At 40.0% G+C, this 24994-nt stretch overlaps 3 protein-coding genes across 5 annotated transcripts in view; 1 reads left to right on the top strand and 2 right to left on the bottom strand.

Moving 5' to 3' along the window:
- The window catches only part of LOC115621126 (acetylcholinesterase), a 51786-nt gene extending 31971 nt beyond the window's left edge, over positions 1–19815 (bottom strand). For 2 of the 3 annotated variants that reach the window (XM_030514676.1, XM_030514674.1), the window contains exons 1-3: positions 19622–19815; positions 17840–18020; positions 2294–3606 (exon numbers count right to left, since the gene is read on the bottom strand). In XM_030514676.1, the coding sequence (XP_030370536.1) occupies positions 2294–2595 (302 nt within the window). In that variant the 5' untranslated portion in view covers positions 2596–3606; positions 17840–18020; positions 19622–19815. The remainder of the gene's footprint in view (positions 1–2293; positions 3607–17839; positions 18021–19621) is intronic. The other variant, XM_030514675.1, reaches the window with a different exon arrangement.
- Positions 19816–21040: 1225 nt separating this feature from the next.
- LOC115621498 lies at positions 21041–23339 on the top strand. The gene is made up of 3 exons (XM_030515165.1): positions 21041–21093; positions 21933–22097; positions 23141–23339. The coding sequence occupies exons 2-3, from the start codon at positions 21969–21971 to the stop codon at positions 23222–23224; spliced, it is 213 nt and encodes a 70-aa protein (XP_030371025.1). The 5' UTR covers positions 21041–21093; positions 21933–21968; the 3' UTR covers positions 23225–23339.
- Positions 23340–23486: 147 nt separating this feature from the next.
- On the bottom strand, positions 23487–24964 carry LOC115621376. The gene is made up of 2 exons (XM_030515002.1): positions 24895–24964; positions 23487–24828 (listed from the first exon to the last, which is right to left on the bottom strand). The coding sequence occupies exons 1-2, from the start codon at positions 24924–24926 to the stop codon at positions 23703–23705; spliced, it is 1158 nt and encodes a 385-aa protein (XP_030370862.1). The 5' UTR covers positions 24927–24964; the 3' UTR covers positions 23487–23702.
- Between the last annotated feature and the right edge of the window lie 30 nt (positions 24965–24994).

Below are 24994 nucleotides of genomic sequence, written 5' to 3'. Positions count from 1 at the left end.
ACGTGTGACTTTGTGTTCGCCATGTGTGTGTGTGTGTGTGTGTGTGTGTGCTTGGTCTCGTGTCCATTAAAATTAACTTTGCCGTTTCACATAAAAGTAATTTATCACAAACGGGAAAAGGCGCTTTTCCTGTATGTGTCAACCTATCCCGCCCCTTTCCCCCTCTTCTCCTGCATGCATTCGCCATATATCCTTCACCTTCACTCTGCCACTTGGATAATTTTCTATGTTAACTTTGTGCGCTTGGACTGGCAAAGAAGCCACAGCTCCAGTACCCTTCAGTTATATTTTTCTAATTCTCGATTCGAGCTAATAGCTTCATTACAAAGCTCTACAATCTATTACCAACTAATAAGCGAATGCATTTCATTCTTTATTTTAAAGAGTTGGCGTTCCAAACGAAATCGTAATTAGTCGCCAACTGCTTAAAGATGATAACTTTGTATAGTAACTAAGTAACCTTCACAAAATTAATGTAGAACTCTGTGCAACCAAATATTCGGAACTGTATACGAATTTAAAAATTGCTCTACATTTTATTTTTAAATAATTCTATAGGTTTTAAAAAGTACATTTGCAAGAAGTGTTACTTCTCTTTCATTAAAAAATACAAGTATAAGTAAAAAAGCTTAAGATTTCAATAAATCATTTTTTAATTTAGAATATATTTTGTTATTATTTATTATAAGATCGGTTCGACAAAAATCTGTTGTGAAAAAATCTATCCTTCAAAATAGTCCTCAATTGAGAAATGTATCTACGTTTAAAGGCCTTTTTATCCAAAAATAATATTTATAAAATAGATGTTAATTTCTTGTATTTATATGTATTTAAATAATTCCCCATCATCGTTCTATTGTAAGGCCTGGTTATGTAACTTTAATAAATAATTCAAACGACCCTGATAAAAATAATTTGTGATATTTATACTCTGTACATGAAATGTACAGAAGTATATTAGGTTTGCGGGAGCTGAAAAATGTAACAGGCAGAAGGAGGCGTGGCAGACCCCACAAAGTATATATATTCTTGATCAGCATGACGAGACGAGTCGATCTAGCCCTGTCTGTCTGTCTGTCCGTCTGTCCGTCTGTCCGTCCGTATGAACACCTGGATCTCAGAGACTATAAGAGATAGAGACACCAAATTTTGCACGAAGATGCGTTATGTGTGTATTCTATACGAGTTTGTTTTATTTTTTTGATTTTCCCCCCCACTTCCCCCCTATGGGGGTTTTCCCGATTTTCCATTCGTATAATCGCCTATATCTCGGAGACTATAAGACCTAGGAACACCAAATTTTAGTCCCAGATGCCTTATGTGAATACGCAGAAAATGTATATTTTGGAATTCCCCTCCCTCCCCCCTCTACCCCGCAAATCGTAACTCCCGTAATTCTTGGAATTTCGAACTAAAATTTTGGAAATACCCCCAGTTGGTTATTATGTGTCCGTATGCCAAATTTCATTATGATAGACCGATTTAACAAGAAGTTATAGCCATAAATATATTTGCTGATGCAGCGCTGCTGCAGCGCTGCTCAAGCGCTGCCCGCGGCTGTTGTTGATGTTGCTGTTTGGTTGACTGCGAAAATGCTTACACAGACACGAATTGATGCGCATAGGCATACATACACTCACACAGACGCAATTGCTATGTAAATGTGCAATTATACACCCTTTACGTGAGTTCGAATACCGAGAGAGGTAAAATCGATCAAATTTTTTTTTTATTTTCTATAATTATTGTAAACATATGTACAGAGTATTTCAAAGTCGGGACACCCGACTTTAGCTTTTTTACTTGTTTTGTTTTAGAATTCAGCTGCATTCCAAGACAAAACAAATCAATTGATTACCGTGGGGTGTCTTGGAAAGGCTCGAAACCAATTAATGGCTTTTAATAATTTAATGGATATGTCCCTCCCTCCTCTACACACCTTACATATGAGTAATCGACAAAGGCTGTAATTAAGTGTGGGATTTTAAAATACAAATATCTACACGGCGTATGCGTAATATGCATTTTCAGCTTTCGTTTTCCATTCACAGCGGCTCATTTGAATATCCTATCGTTCTTCCAGTGCGTGTGTGTGTGTGTGTGTACGAGCATTTGTTTTTGTACGTATTGTTGTGCAATTGCCCGGCATTTGTTTTGTTTCTGGCCCTGACGTCACTATCAACTGTTAGGTCAACAGCAGCTGCAGCCGGGGATATTTTGTAGGTCAGCTGCCACCTCCTGACCCCGGCTTCGGCCCACACCCGCAACTGCACCCGCACCCCGCTGTACTCACCGTTCTTGTACGCATGTGGCCGACAGCCGCGTGGCATCCAAAACACCGTGCCAGGGCTCCGCCGGCACCGGCTTGCGAAAGCGCAAATCATCGAGGGGCGGCTTGGCATAAGGTATGCCCGTATAGACGTGCACCTCGCGGCCCTGCACCGTCGCCGAGCGGCCGCGTACCGGCCCGGATGACGTCTGCACTACTAAACGATCGATGACGCCGCAGACGCAGGACAGTCGCAGCAAAAGCACGAGCAGTGCGGCATAAAGCGGCAAGCTACCGCCGTTGCACTGTGCGCTAATTGAAGCCATGCCGATGACGCTGATGCTGATGCTGAGCGGAAGCTGGCGATGGGACGATGGGGCGAACGAGGGCGCGTGCAATGCGTGGGCTAACGAATGTGGCTAACGGCGCTTTTTAGCCAACTGTCCTATTTAACAGAGACGTGGCACGACGCGACGCGAGGCAAGGCGAGGCGAGGCGTTACGAAGCGACGCGACTCTCAGTCGGCTTGGCTTGCCTTGTCCTGTCTTGGCCTGGCCTGGCCTGGCTTGCACTTTGCCGTGGGCTTGGGATTGGGCAACGGATTCTGATTCTGGTTCTGGTTCTGTCTTCACATGCAAATTTGCGACTATTGTTCGACCTCGACGCTTTCGCAACGTTATTCTTCGAGCTGCATGCCACACGCGCTCCCCTCGCGTCCTTCTGCTCAGCTCGCTTCTTAGCTCTCTGTGCTTTCGTTAATGTTGTTGTTGTTGCTGTTGCTGTTGTTGTTGTTGGATCTTTCACTTCTGTTACTACTGTTGCTGGCTGTTGTTGTTTCTGCTGCTTCTGCTGCTCCTACTGGCTTTTATGCCTATTATCCGGTTGTGTTTGTAACTGCTGCTGCCGCTGTAAGCTGTCGTGTATACTCTGCACTACTCATGCTTTCAATTCGTTGTATGTATGTAAGTATAAGTGTGTGTGTATGTGTGTGAGTGTGCGTGTATATATATAAATATATTAGTCCTCCCCTGCAGACACTACCGCCACCACTTGGCCTCTGTCCTGGCTTTGGCTTTTGTTTTAGTTTTCCGCAGCTGTTGCACTTTCGCAGCGTTTCCTGTGCGCTTCCGTCTGCTGCACCGCACTTGCCTCTCTCTCGCTCTCTCTCGCTCTCTCTCTCTCTCTCTCTCTCTCGCTTACTTAGACGGCCACCCTTTTGCGCTCTCGCTCTGTCTTTTGTGTGTGTTTACTTCTTTGTTTGGCGTTGTGCTTGAGGCCGCTGCTTCTGCTTCTGCTTCCTGCTGCGCCTACGACAGCGCTGCTGCCTTTTGTTTGAACTGCAAATAGAAAAGGCATTAAGTTATTTATCTTAGTTTCCTTGCTGCTGTTTAGTTTGGCTTTTGACTTGTTGTCTTGTTTAAATTTTTATTTTTTGTTTGTGTGTGTGTAGGTTTCGCCGCAAGTCTACTTGGCTTGGCTGCCCCCATTAGTATGCTACAAAATTTGTTACGCTGCAAGCGCGCGTGTATTTAGTTTTGTGTGTGTGTGTGTGTTGGTTGCATGTTTACCACTTGAACAAAAAGAAAATTTGAAGCTGCTTCCCCTTCAATTCTAACTTTGCATGCAGCACGTCTCAAGTGGTGCCCAGCACATAACACATAACACACACACACATTCACAGTCACACTAACACTCGCCTGCACACACACACACACTCGCATATTCCATTGAAGTAGTCCGTATCATTTTCTATGGCTGCTCTGTCAGTCTGTCTGTTTATCTGCTTTTCAGCTGGTCCTTTTCTCCTCTCCACCCCACAACATCGTTAAAAATATATCACATTTCTTGTCATTAAAGGCACTTGACCGATTTATGGCATTAAAGTTCTGTGACGAGTTGATAAGTTTGCCGCGATCTGCATGCATTTGCATGGCATGCCATGAGCCATGAGCCATGTGCCATATGCCATTTGCCATGTCCTTGGAGTAATTTGCCTCGCGTTAGAGTGAAAAGGGGAATGAAATTAGCGCAGCTGCGCAACTTCATCATCGTCTTGGTCTTAGTCTTAGTCTTGCCTTCTTCTTGCCCACAAGCTGCTTTCAACACACGATACTTTTCAACGCGAGACAGTGGCTTAAAAATCACACATTCATAGAAGTCCTCGATTGCAATCACTTGCAATATTATTTCACACTTTTTGTTGATTATTTGTGGTTATCAAATAATATTCAAACGCACCAATTTTGTAAAGGAAAAATTAACAGCTAAGATGTTTTAGTAATCTATTATTTCCAAGGTGTGTTGGCAAATATGAAGTGTGCATAAATAAATTTGGGCGAACAACAAACTATTCATTCCTGTGTTTCTAGGTAAAAAGTTGTTAGCATTTTGTTAGCATGTGTTTTCCCTTCCTGAAATTCAATATGCTAAGCTGGAAAGTAAACACTTTTTCAAATGGGAAATGCATTCATACTCAATCAAAAGCAGATAAACGCACGGTTCTGTATTCAACAAATTAAGAGATGGAATGGTATGCTTTCAACAGCGGATTATTCGTTGCTATTTGATTTTGGCAACCATGTGCGCTAACAGTTCCCACTGTCCGGTCCGACGTCGTGTTGCATGCTGGCAGCCCATTAGTTAGCTGCTATAATAGCTGCCCTGTAACTGTTCCTGTTTCCCATGCTAAGCACCATCTGGCCCATCTGGCCCATTGTGTGCTAAGCAGCTTTGCACTGTCGCGAGTAGAAGGAGCTTACACTGCAGTAATTTAAATGTTATTTTACCGCACAATTAAAATAGTATTAAGACGACTCAGCCTTCGCCCCATCCCTCCTTGCCGCACTTCATCCTTTTGCTGCACTTGCTGAAATGCGAGCTGCATGTAAGCGATGTAATTTGATTTTTTTTTTTCTGTTCTTTTCCTCTTTACTTTTTCAGTTTTTATACGCTCCGCATTTTCTTGAATTTCAGCATGTTTGTCTACTTTCTTTTTTTGTCATCCCTTTGTTTTATACTCTATCTACAAATAGGCCAAAAGGCATTTCAGATTTTTAAATGTTCAAATTTAACAGAAATTCAAGTCTCATTCCACCAAGAGGTGTGTCAATTTTAGCTTGAAAAGTATTTTGACTCTGCTCTTAAATTTAAAAACTGGATGAGCATAACTTATTTGTACTCCTCAGAAAACTGTTACAATAACTACTGTGCTCTTAAATTTAAAAACTGGAAGAGCATAACTACTTATTTGTATTCCTCAGAAAACTGTTACAATAACTATTCAAAGATTCATTCATAGGCATTTGATTTCGTTACATATTTAAAGTTTTCCAACACGACGCTTCCAACTAAGAAGTCGTTAGCCAACTGGGTGAACTGGGTGAAGGGAAACCAACGTTGAACTCAAATTCGCGGCAAGCCAAGGCACTTCAGAGCAATCCCGGTCGGTTGGCCAACTTAAAGTGTGCATGAAATTGTTGACGTTTTTCTGCATTTGCCACTGCCCCAGGGAAGGATCCGCCGCCTAGCCTGCTGGTGGCAGATAAGAAGCCGCTGCTTAAGTGATTCTTTTTCTACTTAATTTCTTGCATTTGCAGCGGTTTTTAAGCAACGTTTGCTTTTCTTTATTACCATGAGCATTTTCATGTGCTTCGACCATGGCGGAGAGTATTGTAGTCTTGGAAATGAATTTTCTTATTTATCACAATTTAATGCGCACATAATTTAAGTTCTCTGCTTTTTTAAGCAGTTGTTGTAAGCACTTGGGGCAAAGTTTTCGCATGAATTTAGAAGAGCTCTTGGGAAGTTCAAACTTTCTACAAAATTTAAATGCCTCGAACTTCTGCTTGTACTCATAGTCATACCCGTAATAGTCTCAGCAGGCGATGTGAGGCTGGGAGTGAGCTTTTTAAAAAATACTTACATTAAATTTGAACTGAAAAGTCCCTGCCACAGTCGCAGATTATGCGACAAAATTGATAGTTCTCTTTAAGGTAAACAACTAACGCAGTTTCAACAGACACTCTATTCGACTGCTGGGTCTGTTTTCGCTATAAAAGGTCAACTGTGGGAAAGCGAAAACAAGGCAAGAAGGGTTTGGCTCGAGCGACTCTTGCTTTCGGGCTTATTTGTTTGTTTGTTTCATTCGTTTCGTTTGTTTTCCAAATTTTCGAACGCCCGTTAAAAGATGGACAACAATAGCACCAACGAGCTCCAGCTCCAGCGCCACCGCCAACAAGGCTAAAAGCCAAAGGGTAAACATGTCAAAATTTGTGGCAAAAGAGAAGCACACACACACACACACAGAAAATTGGCGAACTGGAGGAAGTAGAACATTTGGCCTGCGGGGGAGGGGACTGTGCTGTTTGGACAGTTGTCTATTTGGTTGGTTGGTTGCTAGCTTGTATTTTCATTTTCGTTTACGTTTTTCTGATGTTCATGTTGGGCTTGCTGTTGTTTCGGTTTAATTGATGCCTTGAAGAGGGTATCGGCAGTGTAAGCTAATTGATATAAATACAACATAGGTAGAAAGGGCTTCGGGGCTGTTATGCTAGGCAGTCCCCTGCGTGTCTATCTGTCTTCGTTCTGGGACAGATGTCTGCGACAGGTGTCTTAACAGCCAGCTAGCTGATTTCGTTATAAGCTAATTAATAAAACAATTCTAACATGTACTTCAAGCTGCTCAATCCAAGAAAATAAAATAACAGACACACAGAGCAGAGCTATGTGCACTTTTCTCTAACTGGGAAATAGCTGTAGCTGAAATAGCCCGTCTGAGTTATAGCAAGAAATCGATTTTAAAATATTTGAGCTAACTAAGCTATTCAAATTTTTCTTCAATTATCTTCGCTGCACTTAGTGCCTATTTATTTATGTTTCTTAAACGCTAGGAATGAAATAACGAGAAATTTATAACCATAGAATCGACATAGAATCAAGAATATAGATATGCACTATATAGTTATAGTTAGGTACCAACTTGCTTTGTAATTCACAATTATAACAATCATTAGACTAATTCAAAGGATCTTAAGTGGCGCAAGCTCTCAAACAACACTCAATGACTAATTAAATAAGAGCTCTGTAAATAAATAAACCACCAAACTACACATAATTTATACTATACTTTTGTATAAAATAACCATGTTTTTTTTTTAAATAAAACAAAAAGAGTTATTATATTTTCTGATATCAAATTATCCATAAAATTTCTCTCACCGAGTTGGCCGTTTTCTATTGTTATAATGAGTTATAAATGTTATGTGTTGTTTTCTATAATTTGTATTTAATTTTTGAAGGACAACTAAACCTGAGTGTCTGATTTCCATATTTCTCAGCGACGCTTTTATTTATTAAGCAATATAGTCTTGTAGGTCATGGAATTTGCGTCGGCACGTTGATGATGGCATTGATTTGCAAAAAATTAAATAGAGCAATGGGGGTGGTGGATATATAACCAGCCCCCACTACTTCAGCACACTGTTTGAACTGATTAAATCAGAGACGAATTATGCCAAACATCAACAGCCAAAGTGTCGCCTGCTGTGCGCTTTGAACCCGACGGGCGTTAATTCTGGCCCCATCTACAAGTATTGCCAGCCTTTCTATGCATTTGACCTTTTGTACGCAGGTGTCGCTTGTTGGCTCGTCCATTGGCAAAGGAAACAACCATATAACGTGGCGCCAGCCAAAAACTATAAACTAAATGCAAAGGTGCGGCACAAATCGAAGCTACGAAGCACGAAACAAATGGCTGGCTTGCCTTCCGGCTCGTACGAGTGATGAGCTAAAAAATCGAAACCTAAAAAACTTGAAATTTGCACAAATACATAAGCAATTTCAGCAATACAGTGAAACCTCTCCTGCATATATAACACACAGCGGTTTCATTTATACCATTACCTACAGGATACGTTTCGATGCAACCGTTGCCTTCAGAATTGGCTATATATTTGGTTAAATTCTCAAACATATATTTTTTTTTAATTACCCGAGCTATGATTTTCGTGCAATTATTACAATCGTAGGACAAATACACTTTCCTCATTTATTTTTTGAACAATTATGGCTCCACTTTCAATTGCAATTTAGTAAGCAATCTTGCGAGTCGCAGATTTTCCCTCATTTGGGGACCGTGTGGTATGTAAATTAAAAATTCCAAAAATATTCAATTACGATTAACATAAAATTAATTTATTTCCGCAAATGCCCTTTCAAATGCGAAACAATTTCGAAAACCTAAAAACTAACGTTATTAAGGAATGTTTTCTGTGGATAATTTTTACTCGGCGTAAAGATTATATTCCCTTCCCTTCTATCATCTACAAAATGGGGCGTCTACATATCATGAATTTCTTTTCCTTCTACTCGTTATAGGCAACCACCACTGTGTGAACAACAACAATAATAATAATGATGATGTGGCGCACACAGCAGGTGGCACTCAAGGCGACTGCACGACATAGCAGCCAATGGGTTGGCTCCGCTGATGGGGCCGGGGAAGGGTATGTTGGCGGCATAGAGAAGTGGCAGGTAGGTGGCTTTCAGAGCTAGTGGCGCTTATTTTTATTGCATGGCGCCACATGTGGTGCGCTCTCTTTTTCGGTGGCGCCCACTTTAGACGGATGGGGACGAGCAGGTGAAGCTGAGCTGAGCTGCCATTAAACAAATGCCGTAAAGCGTGCCTCAGACACAGTTGGGTAAATGGCGCCAATTTTATTTATCAATCGCACAAATGCCATATCTTTTTTGAATAGTTGGATTTTTGTTCGTTTCTAACTTCAGCGCAAGTCAAATAATAGTGGAAACCTAAAGCCATGCGCGCTCGATTCTTGCATACCTTTTACTCAGCCCCTCCCGCCCAGTGTGTTTCGGGATAAAAATCAATACAACGAAAAGGAAAACCATAATTTTTATTGAAAATATTCAGCCAAGTGCGCTCAATATGGGTCAAAAATGTAGGACACTGATTTTTTAAAATTCCAATATTAAACAATATTTTTAAGGGGAGGGAAATACTTTTCATCACCTGAAATCCTAATGTTGGTTTATATTCGTGTCACAAAAGGATTCAATGCACATTTCCAAAAGTTTATACTGATATTAGAGGCTGTAGTAAATGATATGCCGACTGTTTCTCTCTCGCGTGATTTACAAATCTTAATAAGATAAAAGCATAACAAAACACATATAACCAATTTGCGGTAATAAAACCAGATCAACTGCAAGTATAGTAGAAATCGAGCAAACTAAAGAAGATACTTGTATGAATTCTCTCACTTGATTGTAAATCTCCAACTATGGGAATAGCAGCTATTCAGAGATACTCTACTATGTTTTTCTCTCAAACTCAAGAAATATTATGAAAATATTCGTCAAATAAAATAGTCTTCTTGAAAAATGGGAAATGTTAAGAGTCCGTTTCATCCCAGTGTGCGACTTAGTTCTTAGTGTTATATTTTGTTGTCAGCATCGCTGCCTGTGCCGTTTTTTTTAGTCGTAGTCGTAATCGCCGTCCGTAATGCTGCGACGTAGGTCCTCCTCTCATTTGTAGCCAAGCTGACCTTGATGATATCACTAGGCATTACTGAAGGCAGCGGCAGCTCGAAAGACACATGTGCGAATTTCGAGGCACATAACAAATACATACATGAGTGCTATCTATATATGTATACACATATATGTATTTGGGTCTCAGGTTACATAGGGAGTGTGCTGCACTTAAAGTTACACTCACACACACACACACACACAGACTAGCGAATCTAAAAATCAATACGGTAAGCAATGACAAGAGTTCGCTCGCGATACTGCCAATGGCCAACAGCTGCTACTACTGTTACTGCCACCGACTTACTGCCTTACTGTGCTACTACTATTACTGCTGCTGCTACTGTCACTCCCACTGCTCGAGCCACTGCCGCTACCTTTGCTTTTATGAAGTAATTTGGGGCCCGCCACGTGTGGCACGTGTGCGACTCACGCTCAAAACGTGCCCCCAAAAACGTGTTCGAAGGCAACATAAATATGTTTATGAGGCGCGTTTTGTGAAATTTAATCAAGCTCATATAAAGCACATGCACTATAGTATATATTATCAAACATTGCAATAAACACAAAGGCAGTTGGCCAAAGTTACGAACTGATTTGGTTGCGTATACGCCGCATAGCCAGCTGCCGAATTCTCCACTTTACATCGACTCGATGACGTTTCTGTTACCGCATTGGATGCTGTTACAAAATGTCAAATGACGTAAGGCCAAACAAACAGGCATAAAACAGCTGGCCAAGGATAGCAGTTTATAAAATATACAGGGTAACAGAGACTGTACGAACCGAAATTAAGGCCAGTTGGACAAATTCAATTTGCAGCTTACACGGAACGTTCTCTTATTTATGCGATGAGAGAACTCGTTTAAAAGCTACCAACCATCGCTGGATTGACAATATTGATGTGCGGGTTTTTTTTTAGCAATTTTCCGACTCAATATTGCCTTAACTGATTTGGTCTTGTTTTGAGAAATATTTAGAAAGAAGCTAAAGCATATATCGCTAGATTGACAATATTGATGTGTGAGTTTTTTAGCAATTTTCGGACTCAATATTGCCTTAACTGATTTGGTCTTGTTTTGAGAAATATTTAGAAAGAAGCTAAAGCATATATTGCCTTAACTGATTTGGTCTTATTTTGAGAAATATTTACGAAGAAGCTATCCAGTACAGTACTCATATATATTTTGTTTATTGCTTGACCTTTATGGCCAGTTTGTTATTAACATCGAGAAGTACGTATAAGTAGATTCTTTGTTTTGGATGGATGGACTGTTTGCTTCATTGATACCCTGTTACTTAACCTTTGACATTGCTTTCATAAACAAAGTGTACAGTTATATGGCGAAAGGTATATATACATATGTCGTGTGTGTGTCGGAAGCTGTTGCCCTTTGTCCGCATTATATACACATATACATAATATATGATTGAGTATGTGTGCACGTTTGTGGCACAAAAGCGTTACAAAATGTCAACGGTCGCCTCCATTTCCTGTGCCTGCGGCTGGCTAATGACTTGAGGACATCACTACATAGCAGGGGAGTGCGATGGAGCTGGAGCTGGAGCTGGAGATGGTGATGATGACGATGGCGATGACTCTACGCCTTGACGTCATAATTTTAATGGCGCGGACAATATTTTTTGCAAATTTGATGCCACAATCATACGAGGATAGAGGGACAGAGGGACAGAGGGGCACACAAACACATATATTACGCATTCGCCCTGTTGTTGTTGCTGCTGTTGCTGTTGCTGTAATCAATGTGACATGCAATGAGCTTCCATAATGCAAACTATCAACATCACGCATCAATGACAGCAACGGTGGCAGCCACAACAACAACAACAACATGGATGCTGTCGTCAACGACAGATACCATATTGTGCCAATAAAGCAAATTATGTACAACAGCTCAGCAGCTATGATATGCATAAATAGTTGTTGTTACTGTAGCTGCTATAATTAAGTTCATAGAAGCGTAAGGGTTTTAATTGGGCTTATTATCATAATCAGTGCGCTGGCAAGCAGACGCTAGACTTGGATTTCGGATGGGAGACTCTGAAGCTTGGATTCTCTGACTCCCGCTCTGGTCATGGATCTGCTTCGGCTGCTGCTGCTGCTGCTGCTCTGGCTTGGTTATGCTTACTCATGTGCACTTGCCTGCGATATTCAATTTTGAACAGCTAGCAGCTGTATCAGCACAATGCAGCCGCTAACAACAACAACAACAAGTACAGCAACAACAATGGCAATAAAAGTAGCAGAGTAAACATTTAAATTGAAATTTAATTGGCATACGCATCAATTGTTTTTCTATTTGTTGTTGTGTTTTGTTCTATTTGCACAACACAATTATAATTATGTATAAAATTTATAATTATTTATGGCTTGATTATTTTTTGGTGCACTCCACTCCGCTCCGCTCCGTCAATTAGTCAAATGAGCTGCAATTTTGTAGTAATTATGTGGCTTGGCATTTTGCGAAAAATTCATTACAATTATTGCTTAATTAGCTTATGCCTGGATTTTATTATTTATGCATGATTTGTGAATATTGAAAAATTGCCACAACTGCTGCATATTTTAAAGCCGTACAGGAGATCAACTGGGCCGCAACAATGCTTTAAATGCCGAGCGCACACAATTATTAAAAAAAAAATCGCGCATACGCCGCCTATTCCCGACGGCCTAGCACAACTTCACTTCACTTTACTTTTGACTTTGTGCCGTGCTTTCTATTTGCCGAGCATCGTGTCCTGTGTCCTGTGTGCCCTGTGCCATGTGCCATATGCCATTTGCCACTTTGCTTTTTATTCTACCCTGGTTTACATTTTTATGCCTGTGTGGCGCTGGAATCCTATTCCCAACGCACAAACCAAGTGTACAATACAAGTGGTGTGTGAGTGTGTCAGTGTGTGAGTGTGTCAGTGTGTGTGTGTGTACGTGTGTGTGTGCGCATGAGTGATTATGTTTGTGTAAGTGTGTATTAGAGAAGTTAGCTATGAAGTGCAAATGCTTTTCAATAGCGCCAGCAATAAAAACTAATGAGACTGCAGCAGACAACAAATCGCTCGGATATTGCCGGGGCAATGGCAGAGAAAAGCGAAATGAAATAAAACTAAAAAAAGAGTCTAGCAGTAAAAGCTGCCAGCACACAGACAAATAATAAAATGGAGACATAAAACTAATGTTAATGCTAAGCCTCAAGCCACACCAGCTATCATGCAACGCACTATGGGACTGGATTATCGAATTCCTGACTACAAATATTACAATAAGATGAATAAAAGAGCAAATGTATTCTTAAAGTAAATAATAAGTAAATATTTGCAATTACAACAAGAAGGCAGCATTGCTTATCGAAGCGTTTGGTCATCAATGGTCAACACTCAATTTGTAAGAAATATCTACACATACAAAGAATATTTAAAATAACAGCAGCTCTTTAATATAAGTAGTTATCGTTTCTGGCTTTCGAAGGGCTACAAAAGTTTAAAAGCAAACAACTTGCTGTGGCCTTTCTACCTAAGAACTTTTTTAGACAGCCTCCGTATCAGTTTTTGATAGGTCTATCAATTTATCATTCCAAAATCTGTACTGGAAAGATCGATAAAAACGTATCCTGTCAAACTGTTTGTTGAATATAACTATAAATATTTTTAATGGCTTCTTACTTTTGTAGTAAACAATTTCAATAATTTGCTATTTTGGTTTAGCTTCTAAGCAGAGAAATTTCTTCACTTAAGTTGGATAACGCTATGATCGTATGATGCATTTCTTTCTAAAATTGTTCTGACCAAAGGGGCCATCTTCCGTAGCGCATTGAAATTTAGATAGTAGTAAATTGCAATAAAATACAGCATGTAAATCGTATTATATATTATGTAAAACTAATTATGATAAACATTGTTTTGAAAATTGCTGCCAAGTATTTTCATTTTTTAATATTTTAATTTTCATTTTATTTAATATTATTTAGATAGACTTTTTGTAAATGAAAGAATCTGCGAATATTATCTGCATAAACCAGAGCCAGAATGTGTGTAAAGTAGATTTCAAACAGCAAACAAATTTAGAATCGTTTCAACATATGGCTGAAATTGGTAAACCAAAAATGATCTGGTTATTAATATTTTAGTAATATAAAACCTATGTTACTTTTGCCAAATATAATTATTCTCGGTTAACAATCGAATATATATATATATAAAAATATATTGTGGTGGCAATACAAAAATCTCTCTATCTTCATTTGGAAAATGACTGCCTAAACAAAGGAAGGACAGATACACAAAATAAAGTACAAGCCAAAACTCGAATCTTAATATCTTGAAGCAAAGACGAATATGAGCGTTCAACATTGCCAATCATTTTATTTATAATATATTTTCAATATTGTTAGCTGTGTGGTTCACTTTTTTACATTCCCTGCTGAAGGATGCCAAAAATCCTATTCCTATTTATTATTTTAAAGCAATTTTGATCTGAGGCCACTTGCCCCATTGTTCTCAGTTGGCTCAGTTGGTTGGGTTGCTTGGCCCGCTTGGTCCCGGGCACCTTTGCCACTATCGCACGAATTGTACAATATATTTGTTGTTGTGGCTGATGCGTGTTTGATATGTGACTGGGTGTCATCGTGGTCGTCGTCGTCGTCGTCGTCGGCGACATCGTCCTTTTCGTCCTGCCACCTAAAACAATGGCCGAGGGCGGTGCAATAAAATTGCGTTTTAATGTCCCCCAACTGCGGGCGCCATTCGCACAGCCTATCCCCTGCCCATTTTTCTTGAGTCCTAACACAGACATACTTATGCATAATGTAGCCGTTGTTGTCATTGTTGTCTTGGCATTCATTTTTGTTTGCTGCTCTTATTGTTTTATGACATTTTATTTGCATATTTTTGCGTGCGTTGCTTGATTTAAAGCAGTTTTAGTCGCTTGGCAACTTGAGCCACAGACTTTGGCCAAATGATTGCACCGAGCTGAGCTGCAGTGTGACCCATATACTTGTATAAACATATACATATACATACGAACTCACAAGCACACACACACACACACACATTTAAGCATACCATACACTCACACACAGTTGGGCAACTCAAGTGCTTCACACTGTGACGCTCAAAGGAAATGCCGTCAAAAATGTTATGCCACAAAAACAAACAAACAAACGAACGAACGAACGAACGACCGAGTGAACAAACAAAAAATGGCGGCAAGGCGTGCAGGCGCAAAAATTTATATTTTGTGTGTGCCAGGAAACGGCAAAAATATGAAAAAAATAAATAAAAAGAAACAAAGGCAACGAAACATGCGAACATAAACGTAAAACAATTCTCAAGAGCCTCGCGCTTTTCCATGCTGTTTGTTGTTCTTTGTATTTGAGCTCAGAATTTTTCACTCAGCATTTTTCACTTACGAGTAGCGAGTTGAGAAATGCTCGAAGGGATTGTATATAGAGGCGTAAGTACGTGGATGAGTGGTCGCTTCTATTTGGCAGCAGGTCCTTATACGAATTAGGTATTCTATGTTATAAATGCTTTGCCGTTCAGTTCCCACGAGCTCGTTGCCTATTGTCTGTTAATACTTGTATATCATTTAAAATTGATTCAATAAAGCCTTGCATTCATACTTGATACGCTCAAATGGCCAGAGCATTGAATGCAATGGGCTCTTTAGCTAAAAGTGCCGAGTAAATTGCATTGTACATGATTTGATGAGGATGAGTCCGCCACATTCAAAACGCACAATGCTGATGAGAACGATGGCAATCATGATGGTGATTGTGATGAGGATGCTGGGACCTGGTCTTGGGCCCAGACCACTGTTTAATTTGCGACTGGCATGCGTTGAATGAGCAAGTGATTCAAAGTGCAGCCAACGATGGTGAATGCAGCAACCAATTTCAAATTGCAATTGCATGCAAATGAATGTTGCATTGTGCGTGCTTTGGTGCTCCGTTGTAACGATGCTACAATGCCCGGATTCCTCTATTGCCGTTGGCTGTTGATAGGCGGATGTGCGGATGTGGCATATGTGGCATATGTGGCTTGGCAAGAATTGCATACGAGTACAAAGCATCAATTTTTAATACAATCATGACTCGTGAGAGAATGCAATGCACTTAGAACAACAAAAACAATACTGTAAACATATCAAATCACACTCTCAACATAAATCTCAATCTAAAATGCAGCACAGCCCGCAACAGCAACAGCAACAACAACAATGAAATGACAGAAAATCACACATGTGTCATAAAACTAACAAAATAGTTGAAAATAGTTGAATTTAAGTGCCGTCTGTTGTCGGTCCGTTTAATAGTATATGTATGTGTGTATGCTTAGGCATGTAAATAAGTACCTAAGCCCCCATGATTGCGCAGACAACAACATAGTAGAACCACAAAACAGAACACGCAACAATCGCATGGATCTCAGCAACTAATCAGCGTTTCTATCTAATAAGCCTTTACTCGATGAGCGCACCATCACTGAGCGGAGGCAGCACTTGATGCCGATACTGATGCTGTTGCTACATGTTGATGCTACTGGCTGGCGATGTTGGCGATGATGAACTAATGCTTCTAATGATGCTGTTGATGTTCGTGGCATGTGTGGGTTAAGTGTGATAAATCGACAGTTGAATTAAATGAAATGTATGCTGCTTACACAGTCACAGACTTCAACACGACCACACTACCAGATACATCAAAGCAAAATGCCAACAAAGAAGATTGTGCACCTAATTCCGATTGAATTATATCGAAGAATACACAAATCCCGACATTCGAGTACATTTCTATGTGCACTGAACAAATTTGAAAATGTAAATCTTCTAGCCATTTGAAGTTTCTCTGTAGCCCGGTTTCTAATTTATTAAATTTTGAATTGTAAAAAACAAATCTACTGTTTCACTACATTTAACAATAGTGCAGGTTTTGAAGCTTAAGGAAATGATGTATTTAGTTGGTTGCTAATTAACAGCTTAACCCCCTTTTTAAGACAGTTAAACGTTTAATTTTGTGTTACGTCTCTCAGTCATAAATAAATCGTAGAAGGCAGTTTAGTTGTGAGTCAAGTTTTTCTTAGCAAAAAGCTGACACTCACCGCTACTTCTAGATGGCAGTGAAGAAAAAACTACTGATTTCAATATTTTAAAAACTAATTTGACTTTAAAAAGCTTTGGATGCCCAAAAACTTAATAAACAAATTCATAGCGGAAACGTAGAATAAACTTACAAAAAAACAAATCCCTTTGTGGGATACATACTTGCGAGTACATAGTCAGATATGCAGATACTTATGTCTTTATATGCGTGTGTGTTCATACAGGTGTGTGTGTGTGTGCTTGTGTGTGTGTGTCTGAGCTGGACGGGCGGAAGTTATGGACCTTACTTCTGCCACAAAGGAGAAACAGCAACAACAAGAATAGGTGTACCTTGGCGCTTTGTTTTGCTGGGGCAGCCATTAAAGGTAGACAGAGGAAGACGAGCAGACAATAAGTGAGGCGGTCGCTACTCAATAACTACCAATACAGGCAATAGAATGTGAATTTGAACACAGATACTCACACACACACCAACCAACAGTACCAACAGCCTGTACATGTGCGTGGTATATAAACTGCCAAATTATGAATTCTCGAAGACACTTTTCCGACAGCGCTTCGCACAAACAAAAAAAAAAAATAACCGTCAACTGTCCCGCTCTCAAAATGCGGCCCCCGTCTGCTTCTGTGCGTGCGCGCTGCTGAAGACTTTACGGATCACGGAGCTCATCAAAAATCGTTAAATGCAAAAATCGAGAAGCAAAAGCAAAGGGGCAAAAACAATGAAACCGTGTGCGCCGTAAAGCAGCAACAGCGTAGAAGGAGTAGGAGGAGCAGGAAGACTTATGATGAGGGGTCAGGAGCAGCGTGGAGCATGGAGCTTGATGAAGGCGACTGTTATACGCCTGCCACAATATGAAGAAGATACCCACTTGTTAGGAATCATGCAAATAAAAGAAAAAACTCACCTTAAGTTTCCTTGTGCGTAATAACAATTTGGGTTGAGCTTTCCTTTCCGCAGTATTTTCTTAAAAGTGTTGTATTTGTATACATACTATATATTTTATAAAGTTGTTGCACATCTAAGCACTTCTATTCGCCCGATATTTCTTTTTGTAATATGGCTGCAAAAATTGTTTTGAGTTTTTCCTTTTTTAGAAAATCTTGGTTACTAAATTTGTTTGCTCGAAATATATTTTATTTCTCGATGCGCACAAACGCGAGGACGCCAACAAAAGCAAACACTCAGGCACACACAGATAAACATACGCACTAATGAATATCCTCTTAGACCATATGAGTACATGTGTGTGTAACTGTGTGTGTGTGTGTGTGTGTGTGTATAATTGTAATGGTGTAGTGATGGTGAGCTGCCGCCTCACACAGAAACAGAAGCAGAAACAGAAAAACACTTGAAATATGCTCCCTTTTGAATTTTTTCTTTACTTGCTTGACTTTTTCTTGTTGTTGTTGTTATATTGTTGTTGTTGCCTTTTTCTTGTATTTTTTTGTGTTGTTTTTGCGCACTGAAACTACCGCTGAAGCACCGTTGGTTTGATTTGGTCGCAGAAATACTCTGTTCAAAACACGACGATGTCTCTAGCTAAACTGAAACGAAAAGCGACAGCAATGCGCACTTTAAACTGTGCTACGCAGACGGACACAAATTCACGAGCTCTGCCAACAGCGCGCTCGGCACTTTCTCTCTTCTCCAGCTCTCTGCTGTGAGGTCTTCCAGCTAAAATAGCTGGCACTGTCTCTGTCGCTGCCACTGCCGCTGCCACTGCCGCTGGTCATCTTTCATGCTTATAAGTACGAGTATTAGGACGACCGTTACTGTGCTACTTCGTGCTGCTGCTGCTGCTGCTGCTGCTCACTGTTAACTGCTAACTGTTATACGGCAAGCCGCATTGCTCATACGCACCGCGGTCACCCACTCTACCATATCTCTTCAGCAGCAGAAGCAGCAGCACCAGCAGAAACTTTTCGTATTTTTGCCATGAAGCTTTTTTTCGCATGCCAGTTGTTGTTGTTTTTGTTTGTGTTTGTGTTTGCACTCTTGTCTTAGTTTTTGGCAGCCAGTTAGGAACACCAGCTGCTGTTCTCTTTGCAATGCGCCGCATACCCGTTGCTGTTGTTGTTTTCGTTGTTGTTGTTGTTGTACAAGCGTTGTCTGGCCTGCTGACAAGATTTCATTATCTCGAGTGCTCGTTTGTTTGTTTATTTATTTGCCCAGCACGGGCAAAGGCGGCAAAAATGCTTGCTGTAGGTTATCAATGCTATAAAAGCTTTATGGCATATAGCATTTGCGGATTGAATCATGAGAATCAATATTAATATCAAGTTGGCGCTCAAGTTTTGGCTCAGTCCTGAAACAACACAAAGTTCGGCAGTTAACCTACACATAAATATAATTTTAGTCTCTTCCACAATTCAGATAAGACATTGTTTATTTGGCAGGATTCCCTATTTGTGCCACTGTAAGCAGCCGAAAATCGATCGCACGTTATGCGGTTGTTCGTAATATGTTATAGTACACACTCACACACACACATACACACACAGGCGCGCATTAACACACGCACTGGCTCACACACACACACGCACACACACAAATGCCTAGATACACACACACACACACACACACACACTCCCATAATAAACAAAAAACACATTGGCCAGTTCAGCTGTTTTTGCCGCAAAGTATTCTACAAGCTTCCAAGCAGGAATATTTTTTATTTATCTATTACTTTGGATTTATTCGAAATGGATGTGGGCTTTTACATTTATTTCCAATTTGTGCCTACTGCAGTTTCATTGCATTGCTGTGCTATTTGTCCTTTCAGAGCCCACTCTGCACTCTAATTTAGCATTGAATGTGTCTCGAACACACACAAACACACAAAACAAAGCGCCAGCAAATATTCACGAAATTCCTTCACAACAAGAGACTACGACGGCTCACGACAGAATGCGAGCAACTGTCGCACCACAACAGCAGCACGGCTGGGGCGCCAGCAACAACATCCGGGATGAAATTCTCAAATATTGTACGTGTTTCTAAAAATTGATATGAAAACACATTCGGCGCCCGCTAAAAGCTTGGTTTGCCATCAGCCGTGTGTGAAAGCCGCACCGAAAGCGCTTCATACAAGTATGTGTGTGTATCGTGTGCATGTTGGCTTGTGTGCGGATGTATAACAGCTCTGAGCTTTCAGCGGCGTCAGCTTTGATTTTATTTTGGCCACCTGAAAGCTTCCGGCCGCAATGCAGCTCATGCAAGCGCTCAAGGCTGCTCACTAAGCGGCAGAGTAAGCCTAAATTCTTCTTCAGAGCTAGGGACGAGACAAGCCTCTTAGCGTTACTCACGCCATTAACTATTTAGTTCTGTTAAGATAAATAATATATCTAATACATTCTATGAGAGATCGGAATTTGGACGACATAGTGTATGTACATATTTACTCAACACCTTGGTGCACTTTTGTTGTTGATTTTGTAATTTAAAATGGTGCTAGCAAATGTTGTTGTAATATTGTTCAATTTTAAAATTTTCTGCGATTCTGTTTTCATCTCTGTTAGACAGTTTTTAAATGTTAAATGTTATAAGTTTTATATACTAAACCAAATCTTGGTATAAAACTGGCTATTTATTCAACAATCCAAAACCGTATTAGTGTTGCAACACAAGCCGTATTTAAACGAATAGTTCAGACATTCAGTTTATTTGGACACCCATTACATTCTCACTGAAAACTCTGTGATTCAAGATATATTAATTTGCACGCACAAAGAAATTTCAACAAATGAGGATAACTAAGTTCGTTTACAACCATTTAAAATTCGTTAACAAAAGAACGGTTTCTTTATATTTATATTTTGCCTGTCTCGTCTAACGAAATTGTCTGGTCTATCAATGTTATTCTGCACTTATATTCTATTCGAAAGGCAAGCCAAACACAAGATAAAGATAAATTTCTTGTATACTCCAGCGGATTAGGTTTTGCAAAATGTTTCATACTTTTAGCTGCTCGAAGAAATGGGAGGTTTGCTCCAAAAGCTCATGCGGGGCTTTACCAAATTGAAGCAAAAGCTCTATAGTTTGGCGCTTCGGCAGCTCTGGACTCACGCGGTGTTGTAACTTGTTGCGCCAGTTCGTTCAGTCTTCGCTGTATTCTCGAACCGCTTGAAACGTTCGCTGCCTCCGCCGCTCCACTTCAAGGTTTGTTTGTGTTGGCCGTATGGCTACTTTTGGTCGCCATAGCTGCAGGTGGTTGCTCGAACTCGAAATTGGCTGCATAGTCGTAGTGTGGGCGCGCATCGTAAAATGTATTTATAACGTTTACGTTTTCGGCAACAAATAAATAAATGTGAATGAAAAAAGAGCAATTACTAACAGAATAAAGTGCGAAGAATTTCTTGCATATGCTAATTCTTGGAATATGCATATGTAGGTGAACAGTTTGATTAGAACTGTTAAATGCTTTCGTGTTTATCGCGCGAACCGGTTTTTTGTTTTTGTTTTGAATTCCAAGATGACATAAACTTAGACGACGACACGCCCCGGGACAATTACTTAGCTTTTAATTTGCATAATGACGACATTTGTTTGAAGGTTTTTGTGTTTTGAATGTGATCATCATCGTGTGTCAACATCCCGATGCTGTTATCAGCGCCAATTAATAAATTTTCTAATAAAAGACTAAGGCCTTTGCTGAACAAGCAAAGCAAGTGCGTTAAACTAAGCCTTAGATAGCGTCGGAGGTCTTCAACTTTCCAAGTTGCCTTGTTTGTACACGAAAGTCTCTTAAAATAAACTCAAACAATGTCAAGTTTGCAACGTCAATTCAGTGAAATAAATCGAAATGTGATCGTTAACATTTTGGTCACGCAGTTTCTGATGCCCCAAGTTTAGAAACTACGACTATTTACAACAAGTGAAACTATTCACTGCAGTTGCATATAAATATCGCTACTTATGCTTCAGTCAATACGAAAGGCTTTGTTTTATAATTTGAATTTATGTGCAGATATGTATGAATGCCGTTCTTTATATTCCAGTTCGTCACACTCCCACCACACACACGCACTAGCATTATGGGCAATCCAGTTTGGTTTATCTTCTGGCTGTTGGTCTTCTGGTTCATTTCATTCTTTGTTGCATTCTTCTGCGCCTTCTTCTATGTTATACTCTACGTAATTGTGGTCTGCGTTCCTGGTTTGTCGGTAAGTTGTGTTTTGAAAACCACCATGTATGATGTCATACACCCATATTAATGTAGTTCCCGCTCAATACGATAAGCGTCTTAGTGGGCCAGATTTTTAAATCATTACTCATGTTTGTGCAAATTTTTATCAGCGCCCTCAGGCTGGCATTTGTTAGAAACAAGGCGCACTCATTACTTTTATGATAGCTTCACGATAATATTTTTACATAACTGCCGTTCCGCACCCAGGATAAATTTTGCCAAATAATTTTTATTAACAAAGTAGAAAGCAACCACTTATTCCAATCAACTACAAATGAATATCTTAGAGCTACAGCATTAAGTTCTTAATTTATAATTGCTTCACATAATAGAAGAGTGTTTGTACATATTGCATATATAATTAATTTTAAATCGTTGATTAATCATTGATAATATGTGATAATAATGTGATAACAAAGTGTGTGAAGTTTTCTGTTGTCATGGTATCATTTAAACCGTCGTATAATTTTCTATGTTTAAGGAAAGGGATGAGGGCGGGTGAAGTTGAAGATAGTTCTAGTTATCGGGCTCATTTTCTGAAGGAGCTTAGCAGCGAATCTAATGTACAAGGAGTCATTGTACTCGTCAATTCATATCGCGGTCGTAATCATACTTTAAGAAGCCTTACATTTTTCTGTGGTTTTAAGCATGGCTCATTAAGATATGTATAAAGATTTATTATACTCGAAGCTCTTAATTCAGAAAATAGAATTGAGCTTTTTCGCGTTCATTTTTTATTCAGAATTTTGTTTGCCAGGACTACTAAATTAGTTATATATATGTACAACAATAGGAAAAATATAACATATAGGTTAACAGACTTTGCACACCCTTTCTTTTTTTCAAAATATGCGTAACATTCTAACAGAATAAATTAATTTGAAACGAAATATTTTAGCCAAAGCAATTGTAAGAAAATGGGAAATTGCAATCAATCTAAAATCGTACTTAAAATGGAAACATATTGTTTGGATATGTATGTTCATATTTCTACATTTCTATTGCCTCTCACTCTTGCAGGGCATTACCGACATGCTGCTACAAGGCCTCCAATTCCCCCATTATTGTGCCAAGGCCATGCTGGAATGCAAACCCGCATGCTAGAACAATATTTTCTCTTTCTATATCGTTAAGTAAAATATTTATAAAAGATTTTCAAACCACTGGAGTTTTATATTATACATTTATATTACAAAATAAAATGATTAAAATATTTTAATTTTGCTGTCCTTCCATTTAACTAACCATTTAAATAAGAATACAAGCTTACCCAAAAATATAGGTAACAAAATTATATCATTTTAAAACTGGACGTTGTGTAATCTTTAACAAATTTTAAAATGATAAAAGTGGAAAAATTGCTGATAGCACACAAAACGCAATATCGCGCTAAGGGCGATACAAACTAAACGACGTCTAATACTATACATATGTATATGTATGTATGTGTATATATGCAATGTCAATAAACTACACATACGTATGTATGTATGTATGTTCAGCGGCATATCTTGAACTACTTGGATGTGCGAATGAAAGCTTGGTTGCGATTACTTTTTCTGCTGTTTGTCTGCAATCGCGGTCACTTGGTGGTTGATGCTACTGTAGCGTTTTGCTGACTCGCGTTAACGCTGCCGGCTACATCTGCTGCAGTCGCTGTGGGAATACCTGCAGTAGCAGTGGGGATCGTGTTGCCAGAGAGTTGGGCTGGCTGTGCTTCGCGTTCGTTGATAGCGCGCAGTTCCAGCTCGCCTATTAATTGCATTACACGTATTTTGCCCTCAGTGGCCAGCTTTGGGGGCAGCGCTTTAACCGTCGCGCAGATGCTGTCAAAGAAGAGATCAAATGAGTCACGACCAACGGCTCCAATGGAATTTTGACTCAGCGGCTGATATGGTGAATACAACTGCTGTGGATGGTCCTGCGTGTGCGATTGGTGTATTTGTTGCGATGGAGGGACTGCTCTTTGAATCGGCGCATAGTTACCGGCAGCAATGGGCGTTATGGTCGCCTTAGATGTTATTTCCTGCGACTGTGCAGGTTTACTTGATGTTGGCATGGTCGTCGCTGTGGGACCCATTTTAGGTACAGGCATTGACATTACTTTTTTAATAGTAATCCTGCATGGGTTATTCGCTGCTGCTGCGCCTGCTGGAGCCAGCGATGTCGGTGGCGCATATTGTGATAACAATTGGACAGGCTGCAGTGACTGCGCATTTGGCGACTCGTTTATGGTTACTTGCAGTGGTAGATAGTCAAGCCCACCAGAATTTTGTGAATCTGTTTCAGACACACGACGCTTACAATGTGGCTCGTACTCTGCCTCAGCATCGTTTTCGCCATCATCTTCCTCCTCCTCGTCTTCAACATCATCAAGTCGATCATCCGATTTGGTCGGTAGCGGACCATCCTCATCATCAGTGTATTCCCATTTTACCACGGCATCCGGCTCTATCGTGGACTCTACTTCTTTGGGCGGCAGTGCTTTACGCTGTGCATTCTCGGAATGCTTAATACTGCCTTCATGCTTGCCCAAATCGGAACGCTTGGCGCTAAGACGACATTCGCAAAGTATACAAAATACAAAGTGGGGATCTGTTTCGTCGGGCAATAGCCATGGATAGATGAACTGGTACTCCGGTTTTGTTTTCGGTCTCGGATATTTCAGCAGCGACCTACGCGGCTTATATTCTGAGCGCAAGGCGTCCCTGCACGGTCAAAAGGGTATAAATTATTTGCATATATTTTGAATGGGTTCAAATGCATTTGCTTACAGTTTTTCTCTCGTTAATTGTGGGTTTGCCATTATAATGCTTTACTATATTTGTTGAAAATATAAACAACTTCAGAGTGTTGCCACACTTATTTTCATAC

Source organism: Scaptodrosophila lebanonensis, unplaced genomic scaffold, assembly GCF_003285725.1.
Source record: "Scaptodrosophila lebanonensis strain 11010-0011.00,11010-0021.00 unplaced genomic scaffold, SlebRS2 tig00000024-arrow-pilon, whole genome shotgun sequence".
Lineage (NCBI taxonomy): Eukaryota > Metazoa > Arthropoda > Insecta > Diptera > Drosophilidae > Scaptodrosophila > Scaptodrosophila lebanonensis.
Note: the sequence above shows the minus strand (reverse complement) of the source record. Positions and strands in the feature narration are given on the sequence as shown.